Source organism: Podarcis raffonei, chromosome 2, assembly GCF_027172205.1.
Source record: "Podarcis raffonei isolate rPodRaf1 chromosome 2, rPodRaf1.pri, whole genome shotgun sequence".
Classification (NCBI taxonomy): Eukaryota; Metazoa; Chordata; class Lepidosauria; order Squamata; family Lacertidae; genus Podarcis; species Podarcis raffonei.
This window is the reverse complement of record NC_070603.1, coordinates 116,544,274-116,571,618: the sequence shown is the minus strand read 5'-3', so window position 1 is coordinate 116,571,618 and position 27,345 is coordinate 116,544,274. Positions and strand designations below refer to the sequence as shown.

Sequence of the window (27,345 nt, the reverse complement as noted above, 5' to 3'; positions counted from 1 at the left end):
TCCAAATTCTTTTTTGCACACCCAGAGACAGGGGTCAGCAACCTTTTAAAGTCGACGGCCGGATCACTGTCCTCAAACCTTGCTGCAGGACGGAGCATGCGTGCACATTCTCTCGTTACTACACAATCTAAAGATTGCACCAAAAACCAATAATAAAGTTCCAAAGGTCTCAGTTCTGCGCCGTAGCATATCTGTTCCTTTCTGAGACACCCTCCCAGGGTTCTGGGGTGTGCGAGGCCTTGATTCCCTGTTTTTAACTCCGCTACCGAATGCAGCGAGCGGTTCCTTCTGCAAGACGCGTGTTTTCCGCTCTCCCGTCCTGGAGGGGGAGACGCTTTCGGTAGCGGAGTTAAAAACAGGGAAACAAGGCTTCATACACCCCAGAACCCGGGGAGAGTGTCTCAGAATGGAACCACTCGCTGCGGCGGCAGGAGCAGTGAGCCAGTTGAGGACCGGAGAGGGGCTGCCTTCAATGGCGGCCGTTGAGCAACCATGCTGGCACAAAGCCCAGGCCCTTTCCTCTCGGCTCTAGGAGGAGGGAGGGAGGAGGAAATAAATCTGCAACCAATCAGAGGGAAACAATGCTGTTGGCACCAATCAAATTCTACCCCCCTTCCTCCGCAGGGCGGGGAGAAGCCAGAAGCCAGGAGAAGGGAGGGAGGTGTGCCGCCATCAGGAAGAGAGAGAAAAAAGTGGTGCAGGCTGAACTATATGAATCAGAACCATGAGGCAATTTCTGGACCATCTGCGGGCCGGATCCAGAACCCATTTGGGCCGGAACCAGCCCGTGGGCATTAGGTTGCGGACCTCTGTCCAGAGACTTGACAGCCATCTTCACTTCACTCCTCAGTTCCTTTCACTAATCTCCCCTAGCCCTAATTCTTTCACACATTCCTTTAAAACATTTCTGTGAACTAAGAAACACAAAAAACCACACCCTCACTGGTCACCTTCCACAGGTCAATAGCCAATGCACAAAATATTTAATAAAAACAGCTCCAAGCAGGTACACAAGAGCACAGAAAAAAGGAGATGAGTTTTAAAAGCAATCCCAAATGAACATTTAACACAGAGACCTTTTCATTCAGCTGGAAAATGCTATCAGTAAAAAGCTCTTCAATAGATTATGCAAAGTTCAAGTAATGAGTGCCTGGAATGCTGATCTACAAGACAAGGGCAGCCCATCATTTTGGCAGTGAAAGGCGGACCTGAAAACTCAACAGATTCAACACACACCTTGAGCATTGCAGATTCACACTCTCTCCCTGTTTATCTAGCAAAAAGTTGCCACTTACTTTGTACATTTAGTGTATGTGACCTTCATTACTTTAATACATATATATGTGTATACAAATTTAAGTACAAACACTAAAACATCATTCCATGCATTTACAACTGATTTCCCCCTTTATGAGTTTCTTGATGTAAGTAGTGAACCCTGAGTGGAAAACTCTATACATTTATATCATTTCCCCCATGTGAATTTACTAATGAATATTAAGGTCTCCACTCCCTCTGAAACCCTTCCCACAGTCAATACACCTGTAATTTTCATTGTGTATGGGTTAGCTTATGTCTTCTAAGGCGTCCATTTTTACTGAAGATCATTCCACACTCCATACATTTGAATGGCTTCTCCTCTGTGTGAGTTCGTTGATGTTTTCTAAGTTTCCCACCTTCACTGAAGCTTTTTCCACATTCAATACATTTAAATGGTTTCTCCCCTGTGTGAGTTCGTTGATGTATTCTAAGATATCCACTTCGACTGAAGCTCTTTCCACAATCCACACATTCAAATGGTTTCTCCCCCGTGTGAGTTCGTTGATGTATTCTAAGATATCCACTTTCACTGAAGCTCTTTCCACACTCAATACATTTAAAGGGTTTCTCCCCCGTGTGAGTTCGTTGATGTATTCTAAGTGTTCCATTCCTACTGAAGCTTTTTCCACATTCAATACATTCAAATGGTTTTTCCTCTGTATGAGTTCGCTGATGTATTCTAAGGAGTCCATGTTGACTGAAGCTCTTTCCACATTCAATACATTTAAATGGTTTATCCGTGTGTATTCGTTGATGTATTTTAAGGTTTCCACTACGACTGAAGCTCTTTCCACATTCAATGCATTTAAATGGTTTCTCCCCCGTGTGAGTTCGTTGGTGTCTTCTAAGACGTCCACTTTCACTGAAGCTCTTTCCACATTCAGTACATTCAAATGGTTTCTCCCCTGTATGAGTTCGTTGATGTATTCTAAGATATCCACTTTGACTGAAGCTCTTACTGCACTCAATACATTTAAATTGTTTCTCCCCCGTGTGAGTTCGTTGATGTATTCTAAGATATCGACTTCCACTGAAGCTTTTTCCACATTCAATACATTCAAATGGTTTCTCCCCTGTATGAGTTTGTTGATGTATTCTAAGATATCCGCTTTGACTGAAGCTCTTTCCACAATTCACACATTCAAATGGTTTCTCCCCGGTGTGAGTTTGTTGATGTAATCTAAGTGCCCTACTTCGACTGAAGCTCTTATCACACTCCCTACATTCAAATGGTTTCTCCCCCATGTGTCTTCGTTGGTGTATTCTAAGTGCTTCATCTTTACTGAAGCTCTTTCTACATTCAATACATTTAAATGGTTTCTCCATGTGAATTCGTTGATGTATTCTAAGTCTATCACTTCGACTGAAGCTCTTTCCACATTCAATACATCTAAATGGTTTCTCCCCTGTGTGAGTTCGTTGGTGTCTTCTAAGTTTCCCACTTGTACTGAAGCTCTTTCCACATTCTATACATTCAAATCGTTTCTCTCCCGTATGAGTTCCTTGATGTATTCTAAGTTTTCCACTTTCATTGAAGCTCTTTCCACATTCCATACATTCAAACAGTTTTTCTCCTTTGTGAGTTTTTTGTTGTATCCTCAATTTCTTTGTTTTCCCCCTTAAATTCACATGTGGCTCCACAGAATTCTGACCTTCATCTTCCTCACCTGTTTGGGAGTCTGGGAGGAAAGAGAATCCTGTTAGACTTTCAAGAAAGACAAAAAGGGAACTGAACACCTGTCAATCCCAATCTGCACCTTCTCTCATTCTCCACTGTCCTCTCTAGGTTCCATATTTTTTTGAAAAGCAGATGAGATAATGGCAGGAGCAACACATGATCACTCCATTCCCACTTAATAAAGCACCATCATTTTATAATACAGATCTGTGGTGGAACTGGATTAGACACATCTATTTATTCTTTCTGAAGTGAAGAAATGATCTCAGGCTCAAGTAACAGTGTCTCCATTGTGAAATAAGTAAAACTTAAGTGCTACATGTAACTGTAAAAATATTGCAATATATTGGAACCTAAGAAGAGCCTGCTGGATCAGGCAAAGGCCCACCTAGTCCAGCATCCTCTTCTCACAGAGGCCAACCAGATGCCTGTGGGAAACTGGCAAGCAGGATTGGAGCATAAGAGTCTTCTCTGCCTTTGTGTGCTTTCCAGAAACTAGTATTAAGAAGCATTATTGCCTAGGACCACGAGGGCAGAGAAGAGATGTCAGTCTTATCCTTTTTTTCAAGCTATCCAAGTTGCTGTCCGTCACTGTCTCCTGTAGGATGGAAGTCTATAGATGAACTATGCTTCTGTTGATTCATCTTTGCAGCCCTTAAAGGCTGATAGATGTATATGGCCTAAGCTTTTGTGGGCTGCAGTCTGACAAAGTGGAATTTTGAGCAGGATACATGGTGCCACTATAAACTTCTGAGTCTCTTTGTTGGCTTTGGGTACTTATTTTGAAATTTGTACCAGGGTTGTACCATAGTATCTCCATGTAAACTTAAAAAGGTAAAGGTAAAGGTACCCCTGCCCATACGGGCCAGTCTTGACAGACTCTGGGGTTGTGCGCCCATCTCACTCAAGAGGCCGGGGGCCAACGCTGTCCGGAGACACTTCCGGGTCACGTGGCCAGTGTGACAAAGCTGCATCTGGCTAGCCAGAGCAGCGCACGGAAATGCCGTTTACCTTCCCGCTAGAAAGCGGTCCCTATTTATCTACTTGCACCCGGGGGTGCTTTCGAACTACTAGGTTGGCAGGCGCTGGGACCGAGCAGCGGGAGCGCACCCCACCGCAGGGATTCGAACCGCCGACCTTTCGATCGGCAAGCCCTAGGCGCTGAGGCTTTTACCCACAGCGCAACCCGCGTCCCCTATGTAAACTTAGGAACGGACAAAATTACAGGGTGGTATAAATTATTAATCCCAGTCTGTAAGATTGTCAAGTTTACACAATTTGCTTCTTCTTCTATGGCGATCATTAGTAACCGAGTAAATAATACTGACCACTGTTGGTCTTCATATGTCAAATCCTAAGTGTAGAGCCTCCAGCCACAGGAATTGTGTATCATGATAACGGGTCCTTTGTCCCCTAAGCCCACCAAACTGTGCAGGTGCTTACATTTATTGTATTTTGATGCTGGTGGAATGTATCACTTTGACCCTGTCTACAACAAATAAAAGTAACAGAAACAATTTAAATACATTAATTATAAATAATTATGGGAAGCATTTCCATCCCCCTTCACTGATTTTTCAGGATTGGTGTGCAACATCATTATCATCAATTATTCCCACCATGGAAATAACACCTAAGATTTCATATATATTTTTTAAAGAATATTTATTAGATTTTCCAATTTTTTAAACAAACAAACAAAAACAGAACAAACAAAAACATTAAAAAAGACATAAAGTTCATAAATCATACTTTTAAATAACAAATTTCTCAGACCTCCTCATACTTCTCCTCCTTGTATCCCAATTAAGGTTATTTGTTCAGCAAATCCTTCATTTAAAGCATTACAGCTTATAACATTACCTTATTTTTCAAACCCTTTTTTTCCCCCTCTACGTTCCTTTATATCATTACAGCTAGAAACCACTCAATTTCAATCCAACACCATTTAACTTTCCTTAATTTTACAGTATTTCTGTAAATAGTCCTTAAATTTTTTCCAATCTTCTTCAGTCGACTCTTCTCCCTGGTCACGGATTCTGCTCGTCAATTCTGCCAATCCCATACAGTCAATCAGTTTCATCTGCCATTCTTCCAGAGTGGGTAGATCTTGCGTCTTCCAATACTTTGCGATGAGTATTCTTGCTGCTGTTGTAGCATACATAAAAAAAGTTCTGTCCTTCTTTGGCACCACTTGGCCAGCCATGCCCAAGAGAAAGGCCTCTGGTTTCTTCAAGAAGGTATATTTAAATACCTTTTTCAATTCATTATATATCATTTCCCAGAAAGCCTTAATCCTGGGACACGTCCACCAAAGGTGAAAGAATGTACCTTCATTTTCCTTACATTTCCAACATTTGTTGTCGGGCAAATGATAGATTTTTGCAAGCTTGACTGGGGTCATGTACCACCTGTATATCATTTTCATAATATTCTCTCTTAAGGCATTACATGCCATGAATTTAATCCCGGTGGTCCACAACTGTTCCCAGTCAGCAAACATGATATTATGTCCAACGTCTTGTGCCCATTTAATCATTACAGATTTAACCGTCTCATCCTGAGTATTCCATTTCAGCAGCAAGTTATACATTTTTGACAAAGTCTTAGTTTTGGATTCTAGCAATTCTGTTTCCAATTTAGATTTTTCCACCTGGAAACCAACTTTCTTGTCCAAATTGTAAACCTCCATTATCTGGTAATAATGAAGCCAATCTCGCACTTTATCTTTCAGTTTCTCAAAACTCTGCAATTTCAGTCTGTCCCCTTCTTGTTCCAAAATTTCCCAGTATTTTGGCCATTTGGCCTCCATGTTAAGTTTTCTCTGAGCCTTAGCCTCCATTGGTGACAACCACCTTGGAGTTTTATTTTCCAATAGATCTTTATATCTAGTCCAAACATTAAACAGTGCTCTCCTGACAATATGATTTTTAAAAGCTTTGTGTGCTTTCACCTTGTCATACCACAAATATGCATGCCACCCAAAAACATTGTTAAAACCTTCAAGATCCAAAATGTCTGTGTTCTCAAGAAGCAGCCAGTCTTTCAACCAGCAAAATGCTGCTGATTCATAGTAGAGTTTGAAGTCTGGCAGGGCAAATCCACCTCTTTCCTTTACATCAGTTAATATCTTAAATTTTATTCTAGGCTTCTTGCCCTGCCAGACAAATTCAGAAATGTCTTTCTGCCACTTCTTGAAACAATCCATTTTGTCCAAAATTTGCAAAGTTTGAAACAAAAACAACATTTTAGGCAATACATTCATCTTTATAGCTGCAATTCGACCCAACAAGGAAAGCTTCAAATTCGACCAAATTTCTAAATCTTTTTTCACTTCAGCCCAACATTTTTCATAATTGTCTTTAAACAAATTCCCATTTTTAGCTGTCATATTAATCCCCAAATATTTCACTTTCTTAACCACAGTCAGGCCTGTTTCATTCTGGAACTTTTCTCTCTCTATCGGAAATAACACCTAAGATTTCAAAGCCTGGAGGAAGAAAATCTGCGCCAACTACTTTAGCAAAAGGATTCAAGAAACAAAGAGCTGCTTTGGAGAAAGCCTCACCCCTTCCTTCTTCCTGTCAGGAACTTCCTTCCATTTGTCTCCTCTCCATCTTCTCCTCTTTCTCCCTCCACCATCCATCTATCCCTGTCCCCATCTCCTCTCCCCTGGAACTCACCAGATTTCTCCAAGGGTCCTGGGAGGGAATGCTCAGAGGTTGTGGGGAGGGATGCAGGAGACAGCCTGACCAGGTCAACCGTCCATCTTCCTCCTTCCATCCTGGCCAGGGTTGCAGGTTCAGTCTCAGCTAGGTTTGCAGGTTCAGCTTCCTGAGGAGCGCAGAATCCAGAGCAAGTTGCAGCTTCCTGGGAGGGAGGGAAGAAGAAGCCAAGGGAGTCTGAGAGCCCCTGCAGGGATTCTCCTGCCCAAGACATTCTACTGCCCCTGGAGAAGCGCCAATGGGGCACCCTCTGCCCAAGAGCCTCCACCCATTTTCAAACACCTTTGCCAATTCCTTTCACCTGCCTGTCCCACCTCCCTTCCTAAGGTTGGCACGGTATGCACATTAGTGGCCTGAGAGTAGATCCCATAGAACTTAAGAATTAATTTGCGAAGGACTGCTCTGAATACATGGATGGCCCTTGCATGGAGAAGAAGGAAGCCCCTTGCTTGCATCAGAACCCCCTGGGAGAGGCGGTGGATCCGCCCACTGCTCCCTCTGCCCTCGCTGTCTCCTCCTCTGTCCTCCTGCCCTGCAAACACCCTTTGCTCTTGTTCCTCAGGGGAGAGAGGCGGCTGATGGAAAGAGCCTTCAAACCCATCCGTTTCCTCCTCTGCTCCCCCTCCTGTCCTTTTGGGAAACAGGAACTTTGGTCAGGAGTAAACAACTTAGATGGCAAGTTTGCAAGATAAGCACTTTAAAGCACTGCTTGTTCCTACTATGTGTGCGTCTGTGTGTGTTTGGACGTAGAGGACAACATACATGTTTACACCACGTGGTTCCTTAAAGAGGGCAATTCTTTAAAACCGAAGGCCATTTCTACGAAATGGAATGCTTCCGAAGGCAGCCTTTTACAAGGAAAATTTTGAAGGTTTTTATTTTGTTGGAAGCTACCCAGATGGGCAGAGGCAACCCAGTCAGATAGGCAGGATGCAAGTAATAATAATAATAATAATAATAATAATAATAATAATTGATTCCTAAGCCTGTCCTAGGACACGAGTGGTGCTGTGAGTTAAACCACAGAGCCTAGGACTTGCCGATCAGAAGGCTGGCAGTTCAAATCCCCGCGACGGGGTGAGCTCCCATTGCTTGGTCCCCGCTCCTGCCAACCCAGCAGTTCGAAAGCACGTCAAAGTGCAAGTAGATAAATAGGCACCCCTCCGGCGGGAATGTAAACGGCGTTTCCGTGCGCTGCTCTGCTTCGCAAGAAGCGGCTTAGTCATGCTGGCCACATGTCCCGGAAGGTGTACGCCGGCTCCCTCGGCCAGTAAAGCGAGATGAGTGCCACAACCCCAGAGTCGGTCACGACTAGACCTAATGGTCAGGGGTCCCTTTACCTTTTTAAGCCTGTCCTGCTATGCATGCTGATCAGAGACTCTGTCCAAACAACCCCTTCAAAAGCAACAGGGCTTCCTATTTTTACTACTATCAGTGGGATCAGTCAAACCACGAAGCCACTGATCAGCCAGAGTTCCCTGTTTTGACCAAGCACAGTTTGAAGTTAGCTTAATATCCCAGCTTATTCCAAAGCTGGCAGCTGTAGTTTCCTGGTTTGGGCAAAATGTAAAGTTAGTTACGGCTTCATCACAGTTCCCCATCAGGGCCGGCCCAATCATGAGGTAAGCTGGGACAATTAGGTCAGGAGGCAGATGCAGGGAGATACGGGAAGAGCACATTCCCAGCTCCCCTGTTTGTTAGCCTCGCTGCCAGTGCAGGACCACAGCTGGTAAATTTGTGCAACTACCCATGCGGAGTCCTTTTCTTTTGCCCTCTCACACTAAAGGTTGGGTGGGAGTCCTTCCTGGAGTGATGCATTCTGATTGTGGGGGCGAGGAGACTGTGGTGGCGGCTAGAGTTTTTTGTTTTAAACTTCAGCTGAAATGGGGTAAAAGCTCTGCTCTGGAAATAAATGATCCCTCTGGCTGCTCTTTAAAGAGGATTTATAAAGACCAATCAGAAGGGTCTTTTTTCCACAGATCTCATTGCTAATTCAGCACGGCCTTCTTGTGCTCTTATTTCTCCTCCCCCCAGGACTGGGGTTGGAAGGTCTAAACATGCTGATTGTGTTTGCAAGACTTGTACGTATGCTAGATGGCATGTCTGGTGAATGTGGGCAGCACCTCTGGCGTGTGTGCATGTGACTTTATGGTCTGCATCTCTTTTCTGTGTGTGCATGCATGTGCATACAATGGCCACAAAGCTCACTGGAATGTGGCCTCCAGAATCAATGCAGCTTTAAGCCCATAAATGTTCCTCCTGTTCTATCAGAAAGAACAATCAAATCTGGGACTATCAGGAGGAGAGAACTCCTGGGTCTACAGAGTTAATGCTCTCAACATCCTATGGACACAAACTGCAATGAGATTTTCCATTAATTGCTTTGAGATTTTTTCCCTTAAAAATATGACGCAGTATAGAAATGAAATGAGTAATAATCTGAACATGAATAATCTGAACATAGAATCCTCCTTTCCTCTGCCTTCTCAAATCTGGCACTCACTTCAACCCTCAGCCTTCATTTGCCTTAATGAGGAAGGTGGAAATAAAACAATTAATGAATAAATAAGTCTCACTTATTTACACGCAGACACATGAGGTCACTAGCTTTGACAGCTTGGGAAAAGATCAGATGCATTCTCTGGAGTATAGATCTATCAGCTGTTTTAATTGCCGTGACAGATCAACAGAACCTCCATGTGTAGGCACAGTGTACCTTGATTTGGGGCAGGCAAAAGAAACCATTTCCTTGCGAAATGAATCTGATGGACATCATTGCCACAAGATGCAGTGATGGTGGTGGCAAAGAGAGCTTTCAAAGGCGATCAGACTAATTATCCAAGGAGGGCGATAGGTTTATCAATGGCACTGGCAGAGGAAGGGGGGCAGGAGTAGTGGCCTGCAAAGGGTGTCAGGGGCTGCAGAGTGAGAGGGGCACCTCCCTGCTGCACTTTCCCCCCTGCCTCGCCTTCCCTCTCCGCCGGTGGGAGAGCGTGAGCTTGTGCCTGTGCTGCCGCCCCCGGAACCCACTCATCGCCCTTGCAGCCCCCGCAGGGAGGCAGAAGCAGGAGAGAGGGAGGACCGTGGAAGAGGACGGGGCTACCTGGTGAGGGTCAGGGAGAGGGGCGGCAGACTCAGTGACCGCCCCGGGAGGTAAAAGCCCCAGGTACGCCGCTGATCCGTGAGCGACTATATGCAGCCTCCATCGCGAAGCAGCAGCTGCCTTGGACCCCTCATTCTGCCCCTTGAGCTCAGGACTGAAGGGAGCAGCTCCCCAGGGTCTCCGGCAGGGTCCGTGCCAGCCTGAGCCAGAGATGTTTGCCCCTGTGCCCTCCTGCAGATGCCCTGCCCCTGAGCTGCGCCCCTTCCCCTTCCTGCCCGGTTGGGGGGCGCCCTGCAGCCTCTGACTCCACTCGGTGCCTGATCCTGCCAGGCGCACGTGCTCTCCTCCTCCTCCCGCCTCCCACACCTCGGACTCCTCGCTCCGTCCCTGCACCGGAATCCGGCTCCTCTCCGGGGAAACTCGCCAGGCCACGGGCCGCTGCTCCTCCGCTCTCCTCGGCGGGGGACAGGAAAGTGCAGCCGCTCTCGAGTCCCCCTGGCTGGCCCCGTTTCCTGCCTCTCTGAGCATCGGAGCTCGCTGGCTGTGGGTTGGGCCCTGGGAGGCTGCAAGGCTGGATGCGCCCCCTTGCGCTGTCCCTCAAAATTTATTGTATCATTGGAATCTACCTGGCATCTTCTCAGATATCCAGAATGTTGCACAAATAAGTCTCCCTGTGATCTGATGTGCAGTCACTGGTTTCCTTATCAGCAAATATTTTCAGAAAGCTGGGACAATGCCACCCTGCAGCCATAGCTGTCAATTTTCAGATTTGAAAATAAGGGATCAGCAGCCTCACGTGTCCCGGGGACAGTCTACAGAATATCTAACAATCCGGTACAGCAGTGGGAAATGGCACTGGAATAAGGGAATTTCCCGCAAAAAAAGGGAAGGTTGACAGCTATGCCTGCAGCCCGAATGGGTAGCTGGAGGAGGCAGTCCAGTTCCCAGCTCTGCTGGTTGGGATCATGCAATCACTTAGCTCCAGCAACCAACCTTTCCAAACCCTCCAACATTTCTCTGATGAAAATAGGGACATCCCATTCCATAAATATAATTTTCCTATTTATACACCGCACATCTTATTACGTTGCCCCAGCCACTCTGGGAAGTTTCCAACATATATAAAAAACATAATAAAACATTAAACATTTTCAAACGTCCCTATACAGGATTGCCGTTTACCTTCCCGCCGGAGCGGTACCTCCGGCGGGAAGGTAAATATCTTCTTAAATATAAATATAAATATTCTTAAATAAATATCTACTTGCACTTTGACGTGCTTTTGAACTGCTAGGTTGGCAGGAGCAGGGACCGAGCAACGGGAGCTCACCCCGTCGCGGGGATTCAAACCACCGACCTTCTGATCGGCAAGCCCTAGGCTCTGTGGTCCCTTCAAGTACTTGTTGAAGTACTTGTTGAAGTACCCTTCCAAGTACTTGCTGTTAAAGTTGTTCCGAGGAATTCCTGATCTGGACCTGGTGTGGAAATGAATTCCCTCCATCACAGAAATAAGTTTTGAAGCTTTACTGCAGAACAGTTTTAAACAGTCTAACAATAAGATAAGCATGATAAAGTAGCACATTGCAAACAATGATCAGTCCTTTATGTAATTCAGTAAGCTTTCCTCTCTCTGGTCCCAGAGAGAGATCCTAAGCTTCTTCAACATTGCATGACTTATTTGCAACTGCTGCTGCTGCTTCTCCTAGCCATCTCCAGCAAGAACACACTGGCTTCTCAAGTTTAAGCTTCCTTCCGTGAGAGCTCTGCAGCTTATGCCTCCAGCAATGAGTTATGAGGAAAGATCCAGCCTCCTCTGAGGCTTTTATCAGAGTGGAACCTTTTGCCTAATTCTAAGAGAAACTTCCCTTTATAGTATTTTTATTACAATGCATTCAAGCACAGCATTATATTTACATTAAACTTATAACACTTGTTCCCTTCCAAGTAACAATGACACTTACAAACAGGTTGTCACTTTTTCTATGTTTGCTTCGTATGCCAGAATGTTCTCTCTCTTTCCCCTCAAATGCTCCAAGCGACCACAGATGAGTGTCTAAAGAGAAACCAAAAGCTCAGAGTTTGGGGGGGGGGGAGTGAAGCCTTGAATATCAGGTTGCCTCCTAGTCCCTATTAGATTTCTATTTGGAAAGTGTTGTAGGGGTTTTAAGGTTTTTTAGCTGTATATTTAAAAAACAAGGCTCTTGTGAGATGTTTCATTATTTTGTTATTCTGACATTGCATTGCACAGGAGCACCTTTGCACAGCTGTTTGAATTTTTTATATGAAGAAAGAATAAGAATGCATTCTAAAGGGTTTCTTTAGAAGCAGAACAGGTATTTTATTTTATTTTATTTTTAATAACAGAGGAAATGATGCCCAATTCTTAGTGCTCATCCTGGCTTTAAGATTAGCAGCCACACCCTCACAAAAAGCTATGAAATGATTTTGTTAGCAAGATTCAAGGTTAATTCCTGCCTTGAATTCCTGGGCTGCCTCTTCCTTGAGAACCAAAATTTTAAAAGATGATGCTGTTAAGGTGCTACACTCAATATGCCAGCAACTTTGGAAAACTCAGCAGTGGCCAGAGGATTGGCGAAGGTCAGTCTACATCCCAATCCCAAAGAAGGGCAATGCCAAAGAATGTTCCAACTACCGCACAATTGCGCTCATTTCATACGCTAGCAAGATTATGCTTAAAATTCTACAAGACAGGCTTAAGCAGTATGTGGACTGAGAACTCCCAGAAGTTCAAGCTGGATTTCGAAGGGGCAGAGGAACCAGAGACCAAATTACAAACATGCGCTGGATTATAGAGAAAGCTAGGGAGTTCCATAAAAACATCTACTTCTGCTTCACTGACTACACAAAAGCCTTTGGCTGTGTCGACCACAGCAAACTATGGCAAGTTCTTAAAGAAATGGGAGTGCCTGATCACCTCATCTGTCTCCTGAGTGTTATGGAAAAATCTAGGTGTGAGGCTGTTCAGTCAAACCAGCTTGTTGGGAAGAGCCCGCAGGTCCCTTGCGGAACAAAGGAAGGAATCCAGCCACCAACTGGAGCAAATAGCTGTAGACCAAAGTTTATTGCGCAACAGGTTCAAAGATGAATTTTGAATCCCAAGCATGGTGTGACAAAGACTTTTAAAACTTTCCCACCATATCCCAGAATACAGTTCGTAGAGCATCATCGCTATATGAGTGTTACATCACTGACATGTCACAATAGTGGAGGGGTAGACAGGGGTTACACTAGTCTAACATTGGCATACATGTCCAGACAAGTCCTTGATAAAAGATTAGCATAAGCAGACATGTCAGGGCAAGACTCAGGTATAAGATTAGCATAGGCCAACACCTCTGAAGGCCCATCACCTAAAGTACAATAGAACTTCCTTTGCATGTCTGGCCCCTTGGCAAGTTTGGTGATGGGATTAGGCTTTCCTTGGCCCAGCTCAGCAATTGTGACCCCTGGACACTTCCTGGAGTCCTTTTTCAAGAGGAAAATAGCTTTTGAATGGAGGAAACTGGCAAAGGAGTTGATTTTATATTATTTTATATTATTTTTAAAGTTAGGTACCGTATTTTTCGCTCTATAAGACGCACCAGACCACAAGACGCACCTAGTTTTTGGACGAGGAAAACAAGAAAATCTCAGAAGCCAGAATAGCAATGTGCAGTGAAAGTAGCAATCCCTCTTGCTGTTCTGGCTTCTGTGAGAGCTGTGCAGCCTGCATTCACTCCATAAGACCCCCACACATTTCCCCTTACTTTTTAGGAGGGAAAAAGTGAGTCTTACAGAGCAAAAAATACGGTAACTTCCCTGAGCTGTCAAGTTGAAAGGATACATTTAGGCATAATATCTGTAACATTTAATAACTTTAAAGATGTCCCCCCCCCCCTAATTTCCTTAACATAAGAAATCTATATGTGGGACAAGAAGCTACAGTTAGAACTGGATATGGAACAACTGATTGGTCCAAAATTGGAGGCGGCGCCAACGGCAATGGAGGTCTCCTTCTGATTTACGAGGGAGAAGCTCCGTGGAAATCGGGTCTATCCGCTACGGCGCAGCGGAGACCCTTTAAAAAACTGCAGGCGGGGGAAGCCTGCGGCCGTGGGACTCGGCGGGTGCCAAAAGCGCCACCCCAAGTGGCAAAGGGACCCCGCGAAGGGCTCCGGAGCGGAAAGGGGGTGGTGCGGTACTGTGAGTTGATCGCTACTTCTGCGGAGTGAAGCCGCTGCAGCCATTGCCGGGGGGAGCGCTGTCCTTTCTTCCTTGAAATTCAGCTTTTAAACTACAACCCGTAAGACTTTCAAAGTTGAAAAGATCAAGGGATTTGTTCCTTTGATCAGAACAAAGGACTTGAATTTGGTTTTGAATTGGATTAGAACAAAAGACTTGAATTTGGCTCTGAAGCGGGAAGACGCTAAAAGGAAGTACGTTTTCCGGTTTTGTAGACAATATTAAAGCAAAGACTATTGGAACTAAGAACCTTGAAAATTGAGCTAAAAGGACTAAACTTTAATGCCAGATTTAAGAACTCCCTTTCAGAGCGGGGGGGGGGGGGGGAGGAGAAGAAAGTGCTTTTTGAAGGGAAAAGTGGAAGGAAAGAAGAGACCACCACTTAATCCCTGATATTGGTATGCCAGGAAAGTGGAAAGTACTGCACCAATTAAAGACATTGTAACTTTTATGTGTGGAATCTGCATTTGAACTGAATCGAAAGACCTCCTTTGTAATTGTTGCTTTTCTGTGGAAAAATTGGAACTGCTGCCTTTAGAGTTGCCATTGTGCTCCCCTAGAGGAGGCTTGGGATATAGCTGGGGAATTTCCGCTGCAGCTGGCTTGGAAATTTTCTTATAACAAAACAAGTCAAGTTGTGAGAACGGCCTTGGGACTTTAAGATAAAGCTATGGATCAGGAAAAGCCCCAGGAAAAATCCAGGATAAAAACTAGGCAGCAGCAATGAAGACAGTCGATAGTAGCCCCATCTGTTTCAGAAAAAGAGGACACTGGGCAAATAGGAGTAAAGGGACCAGGCCCAGATGAGGCATTAACTGCATCACTTGACAAAATTTTTGGAGCTTTGGAAAAGTTGTCAGCTAAAATTGATTTAAACACTACAACCATTAGCTCCAATACACAGGCTATAGACCGGCTGCTCCAGGAATCTAAAGAGACAAGGAAAATTGCTGAAGAAGCAAAAGAGAAAGTGACAGAGGTAGAGGGAAAGATATCTCCAATTAATAAGCAATTGGAGGAACATAAAAAGGCGAAAGATTTATACGATCTGAAGAGAAACCAGAGTATACAATTGGAGGAACATAAGGCCCAACTATCTCTAATTGAACTTAGAGATAAACAGAATAATTTAAGAATCAGAGCAGTACCGGACGTGGAAGGAGGTGATTTGCGTGACTTTCTTACACAGGAGTTTGAGGAATTTTGGGACCTTGAGTCAGATAAAGATTTTAAGATAGTGAGTGCCTTCAGAATTGGTAAAGGGGGAAGAAAGAACAAAGTGAGAGACTGTTTGATTTCACTAAGATCTAAAGAAGAGAGAGACAAAATATTGAGCCTCCACTATAAGAATCCATTGGTGATAAAAGATTGGAGAATTGAAATTTTCCGAGATATACCAAAATATCTACTGGACTTGAGAGCCAACTACGGTGACTTAGTTCAACTGTTAAGAAGAAACAACATTATTTTTAGGTGGGAGTTCCCCCAGGGCCTGTCCTTTAACTATAAAGGGAAAAAAGTGAAGATAAGATCAGAGGAGGATAAAGTGAGATTTTTGAACTACCACGAGGAAGACCTACAGAAAGAGGCAGAAAAAGAACCGAAGCCATCAAGACCAGGAGCCCTGGACAAAGGGATCCCACCATCAGGCTTAGAAAAATCAGAAAAAGCAATACCACCCACTGACCAAGAACAATCGTTGGGAGCAGTCGGTGGGACTACAGAATAACATCACAATGTCTCTGCAAGCACTAAGTTGGAATATCCGGGGTTTGAACTCCCCTGACAAGAGGAAAAGAATTTTTCACTTATTGAAAAAAGAAAACTTGGACTTGATTTGTTTACAAGAAACTCATGTGATTAGAACACATAGGAAAGTACTGATTAACAAAAGATTGGGTCAAGAATTTATTTCATCAGATAAAGTCAAGAAGAGAGGAGTGGTGATCTATGCGAAAGAAAGTTTATTCCCAAAATTTGTTTTTAAAGATGAACAAGGAAGATTTGTGGCAATTGAAATACAGGCCCAAGGAGAGAAATTCTTGATAGTAGGTGTCTGTGCACCAAATGAGGGGAAATCAGATTTTTTAAAGAAACTGCATGAGACGTTGTTGGACTTTATGGACTGTAACATCATTATGCTTGGAGATATGAATGGAGTGGTTTCGACAAATATGGACAAGTCAGATAGACAAGTAATAACAAAAGATGGAAGACTACCGAAATCTTTTTTTGAAATGACAGACAATATGGACTTAATTGATACTTGGAGAACAAAGAACCCCCTAAGTAAAGAAGGGACCTTCTTTTCTGAAGCCAAAAAGACATGGACAAGAATTGACCAAATCTGGATAACTAGAGGAATGGCTCCAAAGATCCGAAAGGCAGAAATTTGTCCAAAAACTTGCTCCGACCATAATCCCATGAAACTGGAAATGAAACTAACACCGACCGGTTCCTTCAGATGGAGGATGAATGACACCTTGTTCAGAGATCCAGAAATTATTAGGAAGGCCCAAAAAATTGTGAAAGACTATTTTGAGATAAATTTGAAGACATCAGTGGAAAAAAGGGTAATCTGGGATGCAAGTAAAGATGAGAGGATTCCTGATTCAGCAGAATGCGATAAAAAAGAGAACTCAAGATGAGAAAAAGGGAAAGATCCTGGAAAAAATAAAAGAAGGAGAGAAGAAGCTTAGAGCTAAACCAAAGTCGCAGGAGATTTTGAGAGAGATTAAATTTTACCAAGCACAATATATGAAAATGACAAATCAGGAGATAGAATGGAAAATTAAACAGATGAGACACAAGACTTTTGAATCTGCTAATAAATGTGGGAAACTGTTAGCATGGCAATTGAAGAAAAGACACAAGTTAAATACTGTGACTAATCTTGAAGTCAATGGAAGGAACATACAAAACCCACAGGAAATCAGAAACTGCTTCCAGAGATATTTTAAACAACTTTATACACAAGGGCCACAGACAGAGACTAAAATTGATCAATTTCTGGAAACCAATGGATTACAAAAAATTTCTCAAGAAAATAAATTATTGTTGAACTCTAAAATATCAGAACAAGAGGTTGAAGGTGCCATCCAGACTATGCAATTGGGAAAATCTCCAGGGCCTGACGGATTAACCTCTAAATACTATAGAACTTTGAAAGACTATTTGATTCAACCACTAAAGGAGATTTGCAATGAAATTATGGAGGGGAAAAAGGCGCCGGAGTCGTGGAAAGAAGCCTTCATCACACTTATACCTAAAACTGAGTCTGAGAAGACACAACTTAAGAACTATCGCCCCATATCTCTGCTCAATGTGGATTATAAAATCTTTGCTGATATTTTGGCTAAAAGACTTTAAAAAGTTTTAGCAGAAATGATACATAAAGATCAGGCTGGCTTTCTCCCTGGTAGGCATTTATCTGATAATATGAGAAATGTAATTAACATTTTGGAAAAGTTACAAGTGAATATCAATACAAAAGCGGTTTTGATATTCGTGGATGCGGAGAAAGCTTTTGACAACATCTCTTGGATTTTTATGAAGAGAAACCTGCAGGGGATGGGGGTTGGTCAAAATTTTGAAAATGGTATAGGTGCGATTTATTCTGAACAAAAGGCAAAACTTATAGTTAACAACATAGTGACAGAAGAATTTAAAATTGAGAAAGGGACACGACAAGGCTGCCCAATTTCCCCATTGCTTTTTATTTCAGTCCTGGAGGTTTTGCTAAATATGATCAGAAGGGACCAGTTGATTCATGGTATTCAGGTCGGAGCTAAACAATATAAACTTAAAGCCTTCACAGATGATCTTGTATTGACATTACAAGAGCCAGTACCTAGTACCAAGAGGGCTCTAGAATTAATCCAGGAGTTTGGTCATGTGGCAGGCTTCAAGTTAAATAAATTTAAAACTAAGGTTTTGGAGAAAAACCTGACGCCAATGGAGAGAGAGAGGTTTCAGAAAGAGACAGATTTAACATTGGTAAAGAAGGTAAAATACTTGGGGGTGAACATGACTGCTAAGAATGTAAATTTATTTAAAGATAATTATGAGAAATGTTGGTCAGAAGTGAAGAAAGATTTAGAAATTTGGTCGAATTTGAAGCTTTCCTTGCTTGGTCAAATTGCTGTTACTAAGATGAATGTATTGCCGAGAATGCTGTTTTTGTTTCAATCACTGCAAATTATTGACAAGATGGACTGTTTCAAGAGGTGGCAAAGAGATATCTCTAGATTTGTCTGGCAGGGCAAAAAGCCCAGAATAAAACTTAAGATACTTACGGATGCTAAAGACAGAGGGGGGGTTGCCCTGCCGGAACTTATACTTTACTATGAATCAGCAGCTTTTTGCTGGTTGAAGGAATGGCTACTTCTTGAAAACACTGATATTCTAGATATTGAAGGCTATGATAATGTATTCGGGTGGCATGCATATTTGTGGTATGACAAGGTTAAAGCGCATAAAGCATTCAAAAACCATATTGTCAGGAAAGCACTATTTAATGTCTGGATAAGATATAAAGATTTTTTGGAGAATAAAACTCCAAGGTGGTTATCACCTATGGAAGCGAAAGCTATGAAAAAACTTAATATGGAGGCTAAATGGCCAAAGTATTGTGAAATTTTGGAACAGGAAGGTGACAAGCTGAAATTGCAGAGTTATGAGAAGCTTAAAGGGAAGGTGCGAGACTGGTTACATTATTTTCAAATAAGAGAGGTTTATAATCAAGACAGAAAAATTGGTTTCCAGGTGGAAAAATCAAAGTTGGAAACAGAATTGCTAGAACCCAATGCTAAGATATTATCAAGAATGTATAATTTGCTGTTGAAATGGAGTACTGAGGAAGAAACGGTAAAATCTGCCATGATTAAATGGGCACAAGATATAGGACACAATATTATGTTTGCTGACTGGGAGCAGTTGTGGACCACTGGGATTAAATTTACGGCATGTAATGCCTTAAGAGAGAATATTATGAAAATGACGTACAGGTGGTACATGACCCCAGTCAAGCTTGCAAAAATTTACCATTTGCCCGATAATAAATGTTGGAAATGTAAAGAAATTGAAGGCACATTCTTTCACCTTTGGTGGACGTGCCCGAGGATCAAGGCTTTCTGGGAGATGATTTATAATGAATTGAAAAAGATATTCAAATACACTTTTGTGAAGAAACCAGAGGCCTTTCTCCTGGGCATAGTTGGCCAATTGGTGCCAAAGAAGGATAGAACTTTTTTTATGTACGCTACAGCAGCAGCAAGAATACTCATTGCAAAGCATTGGAAGACACAAGAACTACCCACCTTGGAAGAATGGCAGATGCAAGTAATCGACTATATGGAAATGGCTGAGATGACTGGCAGAATCCGAGACCAGGGAGAAGAGTTGGTGGAAGAAGATTGGAGGAAATTTAAAATTTATTTACAGAAGCAGTGTAAAATGTATGAATGCTGATGACATTGATATGAAATGAAGGGGTTTTAGTGACGAGAGTAAAAGTTTGAAATTATAAATTTGGGAGGTAGGATACTTAAGGACAAAGTGGTAGGATATGAATTTGCTGAACCAACTGTCAAAAAGGGATACAAAAAAGGGAGACGTGAGGAAGTCAGGAAAATAAGTTAATCAATGTTGAATAATTAGAAAAGAGTGATTTGTGTTTTTTCTTATTTTACTTTTGTGTGTTGACTGGTGTTTTTTTTTCTTTTCTTTTTTTTCTTTTTTAGGTTAAATGTTTGTATTTTATGTATTTTATGTATTGTGAAATCTTGGTTTTGTGCTTTTATTGTCCTTTGTTTGGTGATGTCTTTCCTTATTGTTAAACTTAATAAAATATTATTATAAAAAAAAAATTGGGAAAGAGTACAACAAGGTCGGCGGTTCGAATCCCCGCGGCGAGGTGCACGCCCGTCGTTCGGTCCCAGTGCCTGCCAACTTAGAAGTTCGAAAGCACCCCTGGGTGCAAGTAGATAAATAGGGACCGCTTACTAGCGGGAAGGTAAACGGCGTTCCGTGTGCTGCGCTGGCTTGCCAGATGCAGCTTGTCACGCTAGCCACATGACCCGGAAGTGTCTGCGGACAGCGCTGGCTCCCGGCCTATAGAGTGAGGTGAGCGCACAACCCTAGAGTCTGGCAAGACTGGCCCATACGGGCAGGGGTACCTTTACTTTACCTTTACAACAAGGCTGTATATTGCTCCCCGCTTATTTAACTTATATGCGGAATTCAACATGCGAAAGGCTGGAGTGGATGAATCCCAAGCCAGAATTAAGATTGCCGGAAGAAATATCAACAACCTCAGATATGCAGATGACACAACCTTGATGGCAGAAAGCGAGGAGGAATTAACCTCTTAATGAGGGTGAAAGAGGAGACCGCAAAATATGGTCTGAAGCTCAACATCAAAAAACCGAAGATGATGGCCACTGGTCCCATCACCTCCTGGCAAATAGAAGGGGAAGAAATCGAGGCAGTGAGAGATTTTACTTTCTTGGGCTCCATGATCACTGCAGATGGTGACAGCAGTCACGAAATTAAAAAGCGCCTGCTTCTTGGGAGAAAAGCAATGACAAACCTAGATAGCATCTTAAAAAGCAGAGACATCACCTTGCCAACAAAGGTCCGTATAGTTAAAGCTATGGTTTTCCCAGTAGTGATGTATGCAAGTGAGAGCCGGACCATAAAGAAGGCTGATCGCCGAAGAATTGATGCTTTTGAATTATGGTGCTGAAGGAGACTCTTGAGAGTCCCATGGACTGCAAGAAGATCAAACCTATCCATTTTGAAGGAGATCAGCCCTGAGTGCTCACTGGAAGGACACATGCTGAAGCTGAGGCTTGGAATGTGAAGCAGGGGAGGAGCAGCCAAGCTGCAGCAGGAGCAAAGAACAAAGAGCAGGAAGAGGGGGTGCCAGGGGGGGGGCACAGACCGTTAGCTCCAGTTTGAGCTCTGACAAAGAGACCCCGGAAATAGCCTGTCCAAAAAATCGTAGGCTCGAGAGAATCTGTGAGAAGAGGGGAAAAGAAAGCGAAAGTGGGGGCTTCTTTGCTGGAGGACTTGGCAACTGCAAGCTGGAATGAACAGGCCGAAGACTGAGCTCCACAGTGATTTGTGAGTTTGAGGAATAAACCTGAGATAATTCCTACTGGAGTTGTATCATGTCTGTGCGGGAGAACCAAGCCATTACACAGGGGCGCTAAAATTATTATCCCACTCACTCACTCACTCACTCACTCACTCACTCACACAAACAACCCCAGTCTGTAAGATTGGCAAGTTTGCACAGTTTGCTTATAATACCAGACGCTATTGGACTTTATATGCCCAATCCTAAGTGCAGAGCCTCCAGCCCCAGGAACTGTGTATCATGGTAACGGGTCCTTTGTCCCTTGTCCCTTAAGCCCACCAAACTGGGGAGGTGCATGCGTCTATTGTGTTTTGATGCTGGTGGAATGTATCATTGTGACCCTGTCTATAAAAAATAAGAGTAATAGAAACAATTTAAATACATTAATTATAAATAATTATGGGAAACATTTCCATTCCCCTTCACCCATTTTTCAGGATTGGTGTGCAACATCATTATCATCAATTATTCCTGCCGTGGAAATAACATCTAAGATTTCAAAGCCTGGAGGAAGAAAATCTGCCCCCACTACTTTAGGAAAAGGATTCAAGAAACAAAGAGCTGCTTTGGAGAAGGCCTCACCCGTTCCTTCTTCCTGTCAGGAACTTCCTTCCATTTGTCTCCTCTCCATCTTCTCCTCTTTCTCCCTCCACCACCCATCTATCCCTGTCCCCATCTCCTCGCCCCTGGAACTCACCAGATTTCTCCAAGGGTCCTGGGAGGGAATGCTCAGAGGTTGTGGGGAGGGATGCAGGAGACAGCCTGACCAGGTCAACCGTCCATCTTCCTCCTTCCATCCTGGCCAGGGTTGCAGGTTCAGTCTCAGCTAGGTTTGCAGGTTCAGCTTCCTGAGGAGCGCAGAATCCAGAGCAAGTTGCAGCTTCCTGGGAGGGAGGGAAGAAGAAGCCAAGGGAGTCTGAGAGCCCCTGCAGGGATTCTCCTGCCCAAGACATTCTACTGCCCCTGGAGAAGCCCCAATTGGGCACCCCCTTCCCAAGAGCCTCCACCCATTTTCAAACACCTTTGGCAATTTCTTTCACCTGCCTGTCCCACCTCCCTTCCTAAGGCTGGCATGGTATGCACATTAGTGGACTGAGCGGAGATCCCTTGGAACTTAAGAGTTAATCTTTAAAGGACTGCTCTGAATACATGGGTGGCCCTTGCATGGAGAAGAAGGAAGCCCCTTGCTTGCATCTGGACCCCCTAGGAGAGGCAGTGGATCCGCCCACTGCTCCCTCTGCCCTCGCTGCCGCCTCCTCTGCCTCCTGCCCTGCAAACACCCTTTGCTCTTGTTCCTCAGGGGAGAGAAGCGGCTGGTGGAACGAGCCTTCAAACCCATCCGTTTCCTCCTCTGCTCCCCCTCCTGTCCTTTTGGGAAACAGGAGCTTTGGTCAGGAGTAAACAACTTAGATGGCAAGTTTGCAAGATAAGCACTTTAAAGCACTGCTTGTTCCTACTATGTGTGCGTCTGTGTGTGTTTGGGCGTAGAGGACAACATACATGTTTACACCACGTGGTTCCTTAAAGAGGGCAATTCTTTAAAACCGAAGGCCATTTCTACGAAATGGAAGACTTCCGAAGGCAGCCTTTTACAAGGAAAATTTTGAAGGTTTTTATTCTGTTGGAAGCTACCCAGATGGGCAGAGGCAACCCAGTCAGATAGGGGGGATGCAAGTAACAACAACAACAACAACAACAACAACAACAACAACAACAACAACAACAGCTTCCTAAGCCTGTCCTAGGACACGAGTGGCGCTGTGAGTTAAACCACAGAGCCTAGGACTTGCCGATCAGAAGGCTGGCAGTTCAAATCCCCGCGACGGGGTGAGCTCCCATTGCTTGGTCCCCGCTCCTGCCAACCCAGCAGTTCGAAAGCACGTCAAAGTGCAAGTAGATAAATAGGCACCCCTCCGGCGGGAATGTAAACGGCGTTTCCGTGCGCTGCTCTGCTTCGCAAGAAGCGGCTTAGTCATGCTGGCCACATGTCCCGGAAGGTGTACGCCGGCTCCCTCGGCCAGTAAAGCGAGATGAGTGCCACAACCCCAGAGTCGGTCACGACTAGACCTAATGGTCAGGGGTCCCTTTACCTTTTTAAGCCTGTCCTGCTAGGCATGCTGATCAGAGACTCTGTCCAAACAACCCCTTCAAAAGCAACACGGCTTCCTATTTTTACTACTATCAGTGGGATCAGTCAAACCACGAAGCCACTGATCAGCCAGAGTTTCCTGTTTTCACCAAGCACAGTTTGAAGTTAGCTTAATATCCCAGCTTGTTCCAAAGCTGGCAGCTGTAGTTCCCTGGTTTGGGCAAAATGTAAAGTTAGTTACGGCTTCATCACAGTTCCCCATCAGGGCCGGCCCAATCATGAAGTAAGCTGGGACAATTAGGTCAGGAGGCAGATGCAGGGAGATACGGGAAGAGCACATTCCCAGCTCCCCTGTTTGTTAGCCTCGCTGCCAGTGCAGGACCACAGCTGGTAAATTTGTGCAACTACCCATGCGGAGTCTTTTTCTTTCGCCCTCTCACACTAAAGGTTGGGTGGGAGTCCTTCCTGGAGTGATGCATTCTGGCTGTGGGGACGAGGAGACTGTGGTGGCGGCTAGAGTTTTTTGTTTTAAACTTAGGCTTTAGCATAACTTTGCTGCAGCAATGCATTAAAAACTGTGCTTATTTGTAACCCAGCTTTTTAGAATGTGATTCAGTCATTTGAATCTGGCCATTATCTTAATAAATCTTGCAACAACCTTGCAAGGTAGGCCAGTGTTATTTAATGCAAGTACACTTGGGATTGCTGAGGCTGCAAGACGTGCCAAGATTTTTACCTCAGTGGGGAGAAAAGAGCATTTTGGAAATGAAGGCAATTTAGAGGAGGAAAAAGGGGGTTGGTGGAAGGACCCCTCTTCTGACCTAGCTTCTGCTCTGATGAAAGTAACAACATCAGGAGATATGATCGCAAACCTCCCATGTGTAAGGAGGTTTGGTCTAGCAAGCCTTTTCAAAGTGGATTAGAGAGAAAGTGCAGGGAGGAGGAATATTCACCACCATAGCTAAGCAGAACCTCCATGTCTAGAGGCACTGGACCTGTGACCTCCAGGTGCTGGAAACCCAGGTGAGAGGAGGGCACTTACCTTTCCCAGAAGCCCCTCAGTGTCTGGGAGCAGGGTCTGGTCTGCTCCCCCTGCTCTCCCACTGGGCCACCGACTGGCATCCGCAGCTCCCCTGAAGGAGAGGACACCATCCCCGGAGTGGGGAGAACTGGGAGCCTGTGGGGTTTCCCACCCTGAACGAGGGGGCTGCATCGTCTTCAGGAAATTCTGCTTCTGGGCCTCCCAGTGCTGCTGCGACTGCCCCTCCTCTGGCTCCTGCTTAATCTGACATAAATCTTCCTGAGGCAGAAGATCCCTTGTGGCCCCAACTTGGCCGGCAGGAGGTTTCCTTCCTTTGCACTCCAGTCTCTCCCTTTGAATGGGTCTCCTGGGTCCCTGCTCTTCCATTTTTATGCCACCCTGCTGGAAAAGAAATAAACACAAAGTAAAATAAAACTCAAGAATAAAAACAAAAGCACATTTTTTAACCATTTGCCAGTTTTTGAAATATATTATTACTCTTTCTATTTCTGATGTTCAGGCTGTGAATGACAATCATTATGTCACCCAAATGACTCCACCCAGGGACGAGGGGAAGTTATCCAAAGACTGGGGGAAACATCAAGGTTTATGGAAGTACAAATAATATTGGGGGGGGGGACCAAGGCTGTGAGAGGGAAATCCAAAAACAACCCAGTGAGAGGACTGAGCATGTTCAGTGGACAGGGAATGCTGATCCTGGCTGCAACTTCTAGCATGTTGGAAAGGCAGCAACAGATCTTTGTATATGAATAAGGCTGCAACAGACCCAGCTAACATTTAAAGTACATGGCTTCACCCAAGAAATCCTCTGAGCTGCAGTTTGTTAGGGGTGTTGAGAACTGTAGCAATAAACTACAGGTCCGGTGGTTCTCTGGGGGAAGCCACGTGCTTTAAATGTATGGGATCTGCACAGCCCAAGAAACTGACAAAAGGAATACTGACCAACAAAATCAAAGAACTCACTCCAAAATATTTTAAATTTGATGGTCACAAACTCTCTTGACTGAAGACATTCTAACTTGCAGTCCATTGGCTGCATATGGCTTGCCAAGCCTCAGGGTGTGTCCTGCTAGTCCCTGCAGTTTCCATCTCCTGATCTGATCATAGGATGAAGATCTCTGTCTGTCCTGGAGAGAAAGATGCCTAAGGGGCCCTTAGAGAGATCTTTTAAACTCCAATTTCACCACAAACAAGCACAGTGCTGAAATGGGGTAAAAGCCCTGATCTGGAAATAAATGATCCCTCTGGCTGCTCTTTAAAGAGGATTTCTAAAGAACAATCTAAGGGTCTTTTTTCCACAGATCTCATTGCTAATTCAGCAGAGTCTTCTTGTGCTCTTATTTCTCCTCCTCCCAGCACTGGGGTTGGAAGGTCTAAACATGCTGATTGTGTTTGCAAGACTTGTATATATGCTAGATGACATGTCTGGTGAGTGCGTGCAGCACCTCTGGCGTGTGTGCATGTGACTTTATGGTCTGCATCTCTTTGCTGTGTGCGCATGCATGTGCATACATTGGCCACAAAGCTCACTGGAATGTGGCCTCCAGAATCAATGCAGCTTTAAGCCCATAAATGTTCCGTTCCTCCTGCTCTATCAGAAAGAACAATCAAATCTGAGACTATCAGGAGGAGAGAACTCCTGGATCTACAGAGTTAATGTTCTCAACATCCTATGGACACAAACTGCAATGAGATTTTCCATTAATTGCTTTGAGATTTTTTCCCTTAAAAATATGAAGCAGCATAGAAATGAAATGAGTAATAATCTGAACATGAATAATCTGAACATAGAATCCTCCTTTCCTCTGCCTTCTCAAATCTGGCACTCACTTCAACCCGCAGCCTTCATTTGCCTTACTGAGGAAAGCTTGGGAAAAGATCAGATGCATTTTCTGGAGTATAGATCTATTAGCTGTTTTAATTGTCGTGACAGATCAACAGAACCTCCATGTGTAGGCACAGTGTACCTTGATTTGGGGCAGGCAAAAGAAGCCATTTCCTTGCTAAATGAATCGGATGGACATCATTGCCACAAGATGCGGTGATGGTGGTGGCAAAGAGAGCTTTCAAAGGCGATCAGACTAATTCACCAAGGAGGGCGATAGGTTTATCAATGGCACTGGCAGAGGAAGGGGGGCAGGAGTAGTGGCCTGCAAAGGGTGTCAGGGGGGCTGCAGAGTGAGAGGGGCACCTCCCTGTTGCACTGCTCTTCCATTCCCCCCCGCCTCCCCTTCACTCTCCGCCGTGGGGAGGACCGTCGAAATGGGCTGGGCTCCCTGATGAGGGACGGGGAGAGGGGCGGCAAAAGCCCCAGGTAGGCCGCTGATCCGTGAGCGACTATATGTATCGTCCACCGCGAAGCAGCAGCTGCCTTGGACCCCTCATTCTGCCCCTTGAGCTCAGGACTGAAGGGAGCAGCTCCCCAGGGTCTCCGGCAGGGTCCGTGCCAGCCTGAGCCAGAGATGTTTGCCCCTGTGCCATCCTGCAGATGCCCTGCCCCTGAGCTGCGCCCCTTCCCCTTCCTGCCCGGTTGGGGGGCGCCCTGCAGCCTCTGACTCCACTCGGGGCCTGATCCTGCCAGGCGCACGTGCTCTCCTCCTGCCCACCCCCCGCCTCCTGCACCTGGGACTCCTCGCTCCGTCCCTGCACCGGAATCCGGCTCCTCTCCGGGGAAACTCGCCAGGCCACGGGCCGCTGCTCCTCCGCTCTCCTCGGCGGGGGACAGGAAAGTGCAGCCGCTCTCGAGTCCCCCTGGCTGGCCCCGTTTCCTGCCTCTCTGAGCATCGGAGCTCGCTGGCTGTGGGTTGGGCCCTGGGAGGCTGCGAGGCTGGATGCGCCCCCTTGCGCTGTCCCTCAAAATTTATTGTATCATTGGAATCTACCTGGCATCTTATATGCTATCTAGAATGTTGCACAAATAAGTCTCCTAGTGATCCGATGTGCAGTCACTGGTTTCCTTATCAGTAAATCTTTTCAGAAAGCTGGGACGATGCCACCCTGCAGCC

At 44.7% G+C, this 27,345-nt stretch overlaps 2 protein-coding genes across 5 annotated transcripts in view; both read right to left on the bottom strand.

Moving 5' to 3' along the window:
* LOC128408780 (zinc finger protein 236-like) overlaps positions 1-10,390 on the bottom strand; it is a 117,788-nt gene extending 107,398 nt beyond the window's left edge. Inside the window, exon 1 of the mRNA XM_053378801.1 lies at positions 10,193-10,390. Within this exon, the coding sequence (XP_053234776.1) occupies positions 10,193-10,354 (162 nt within the window). The 5' untranslated portion in view covers positions 10,355-10,390. The remainder of the gene's footprint in view (positions 1-10,192) is intronic.
* Positions 952-27,049, bottom strand: LOC128409086 (oocyte zinc finger protein XlCOF6-like). Of its 4 annotated transcripts, none has more exons than XM_053379288.1 (3): positions 26,963-27,049; positions 24,341-24,431; positions 952-2,999 (listed from the first exon to the last, which is right to left on the bottom strand). In XM_053379288.1, the coding sequence occupies exon 3, from the start codon at positions 2,872-2,874 to the stop codon at positions 1,552-1,554; it is 1,323 nt and encodes a 440-aa protein (XP_053235263.1). In that variant the 5' UTR covers positions 2,875-2,999; positions 24,341-24,431; positions 26,963-27,049; the 3' UTR covers positions 952-1,551. The 4 variants fall into 4 exon arrangements, with proteins under 4 accessions (XP_053235263.1, XP_053235262.1, XP_053235265.1 ...); XM_053379287.1 differs by lacking the exons at positions 24,341-24,431; positions 26,963-27,049 and adding exons at positions 4,525-4,631; positions 6,474-6,666; XM_053379290.1 differs by lacking the exons at positions 24,341-24,431; positions 26,963-27,049 and adding an exon at positions 6,567-6,634.
* Between the last annotated feature and the right edge of the window lie 296 nt (positions 27,050-27,345).

Bases quoted from the DNA above. Each gene is read 5' to 3' on its own strand.
- LOC128409086 (XM_053379288.1), bottom strand. From the start codon at position 2,874: ATGGAATGTGGAAAGAGCTTCAATGAAAGTGGAAAACTTAGAATACAT.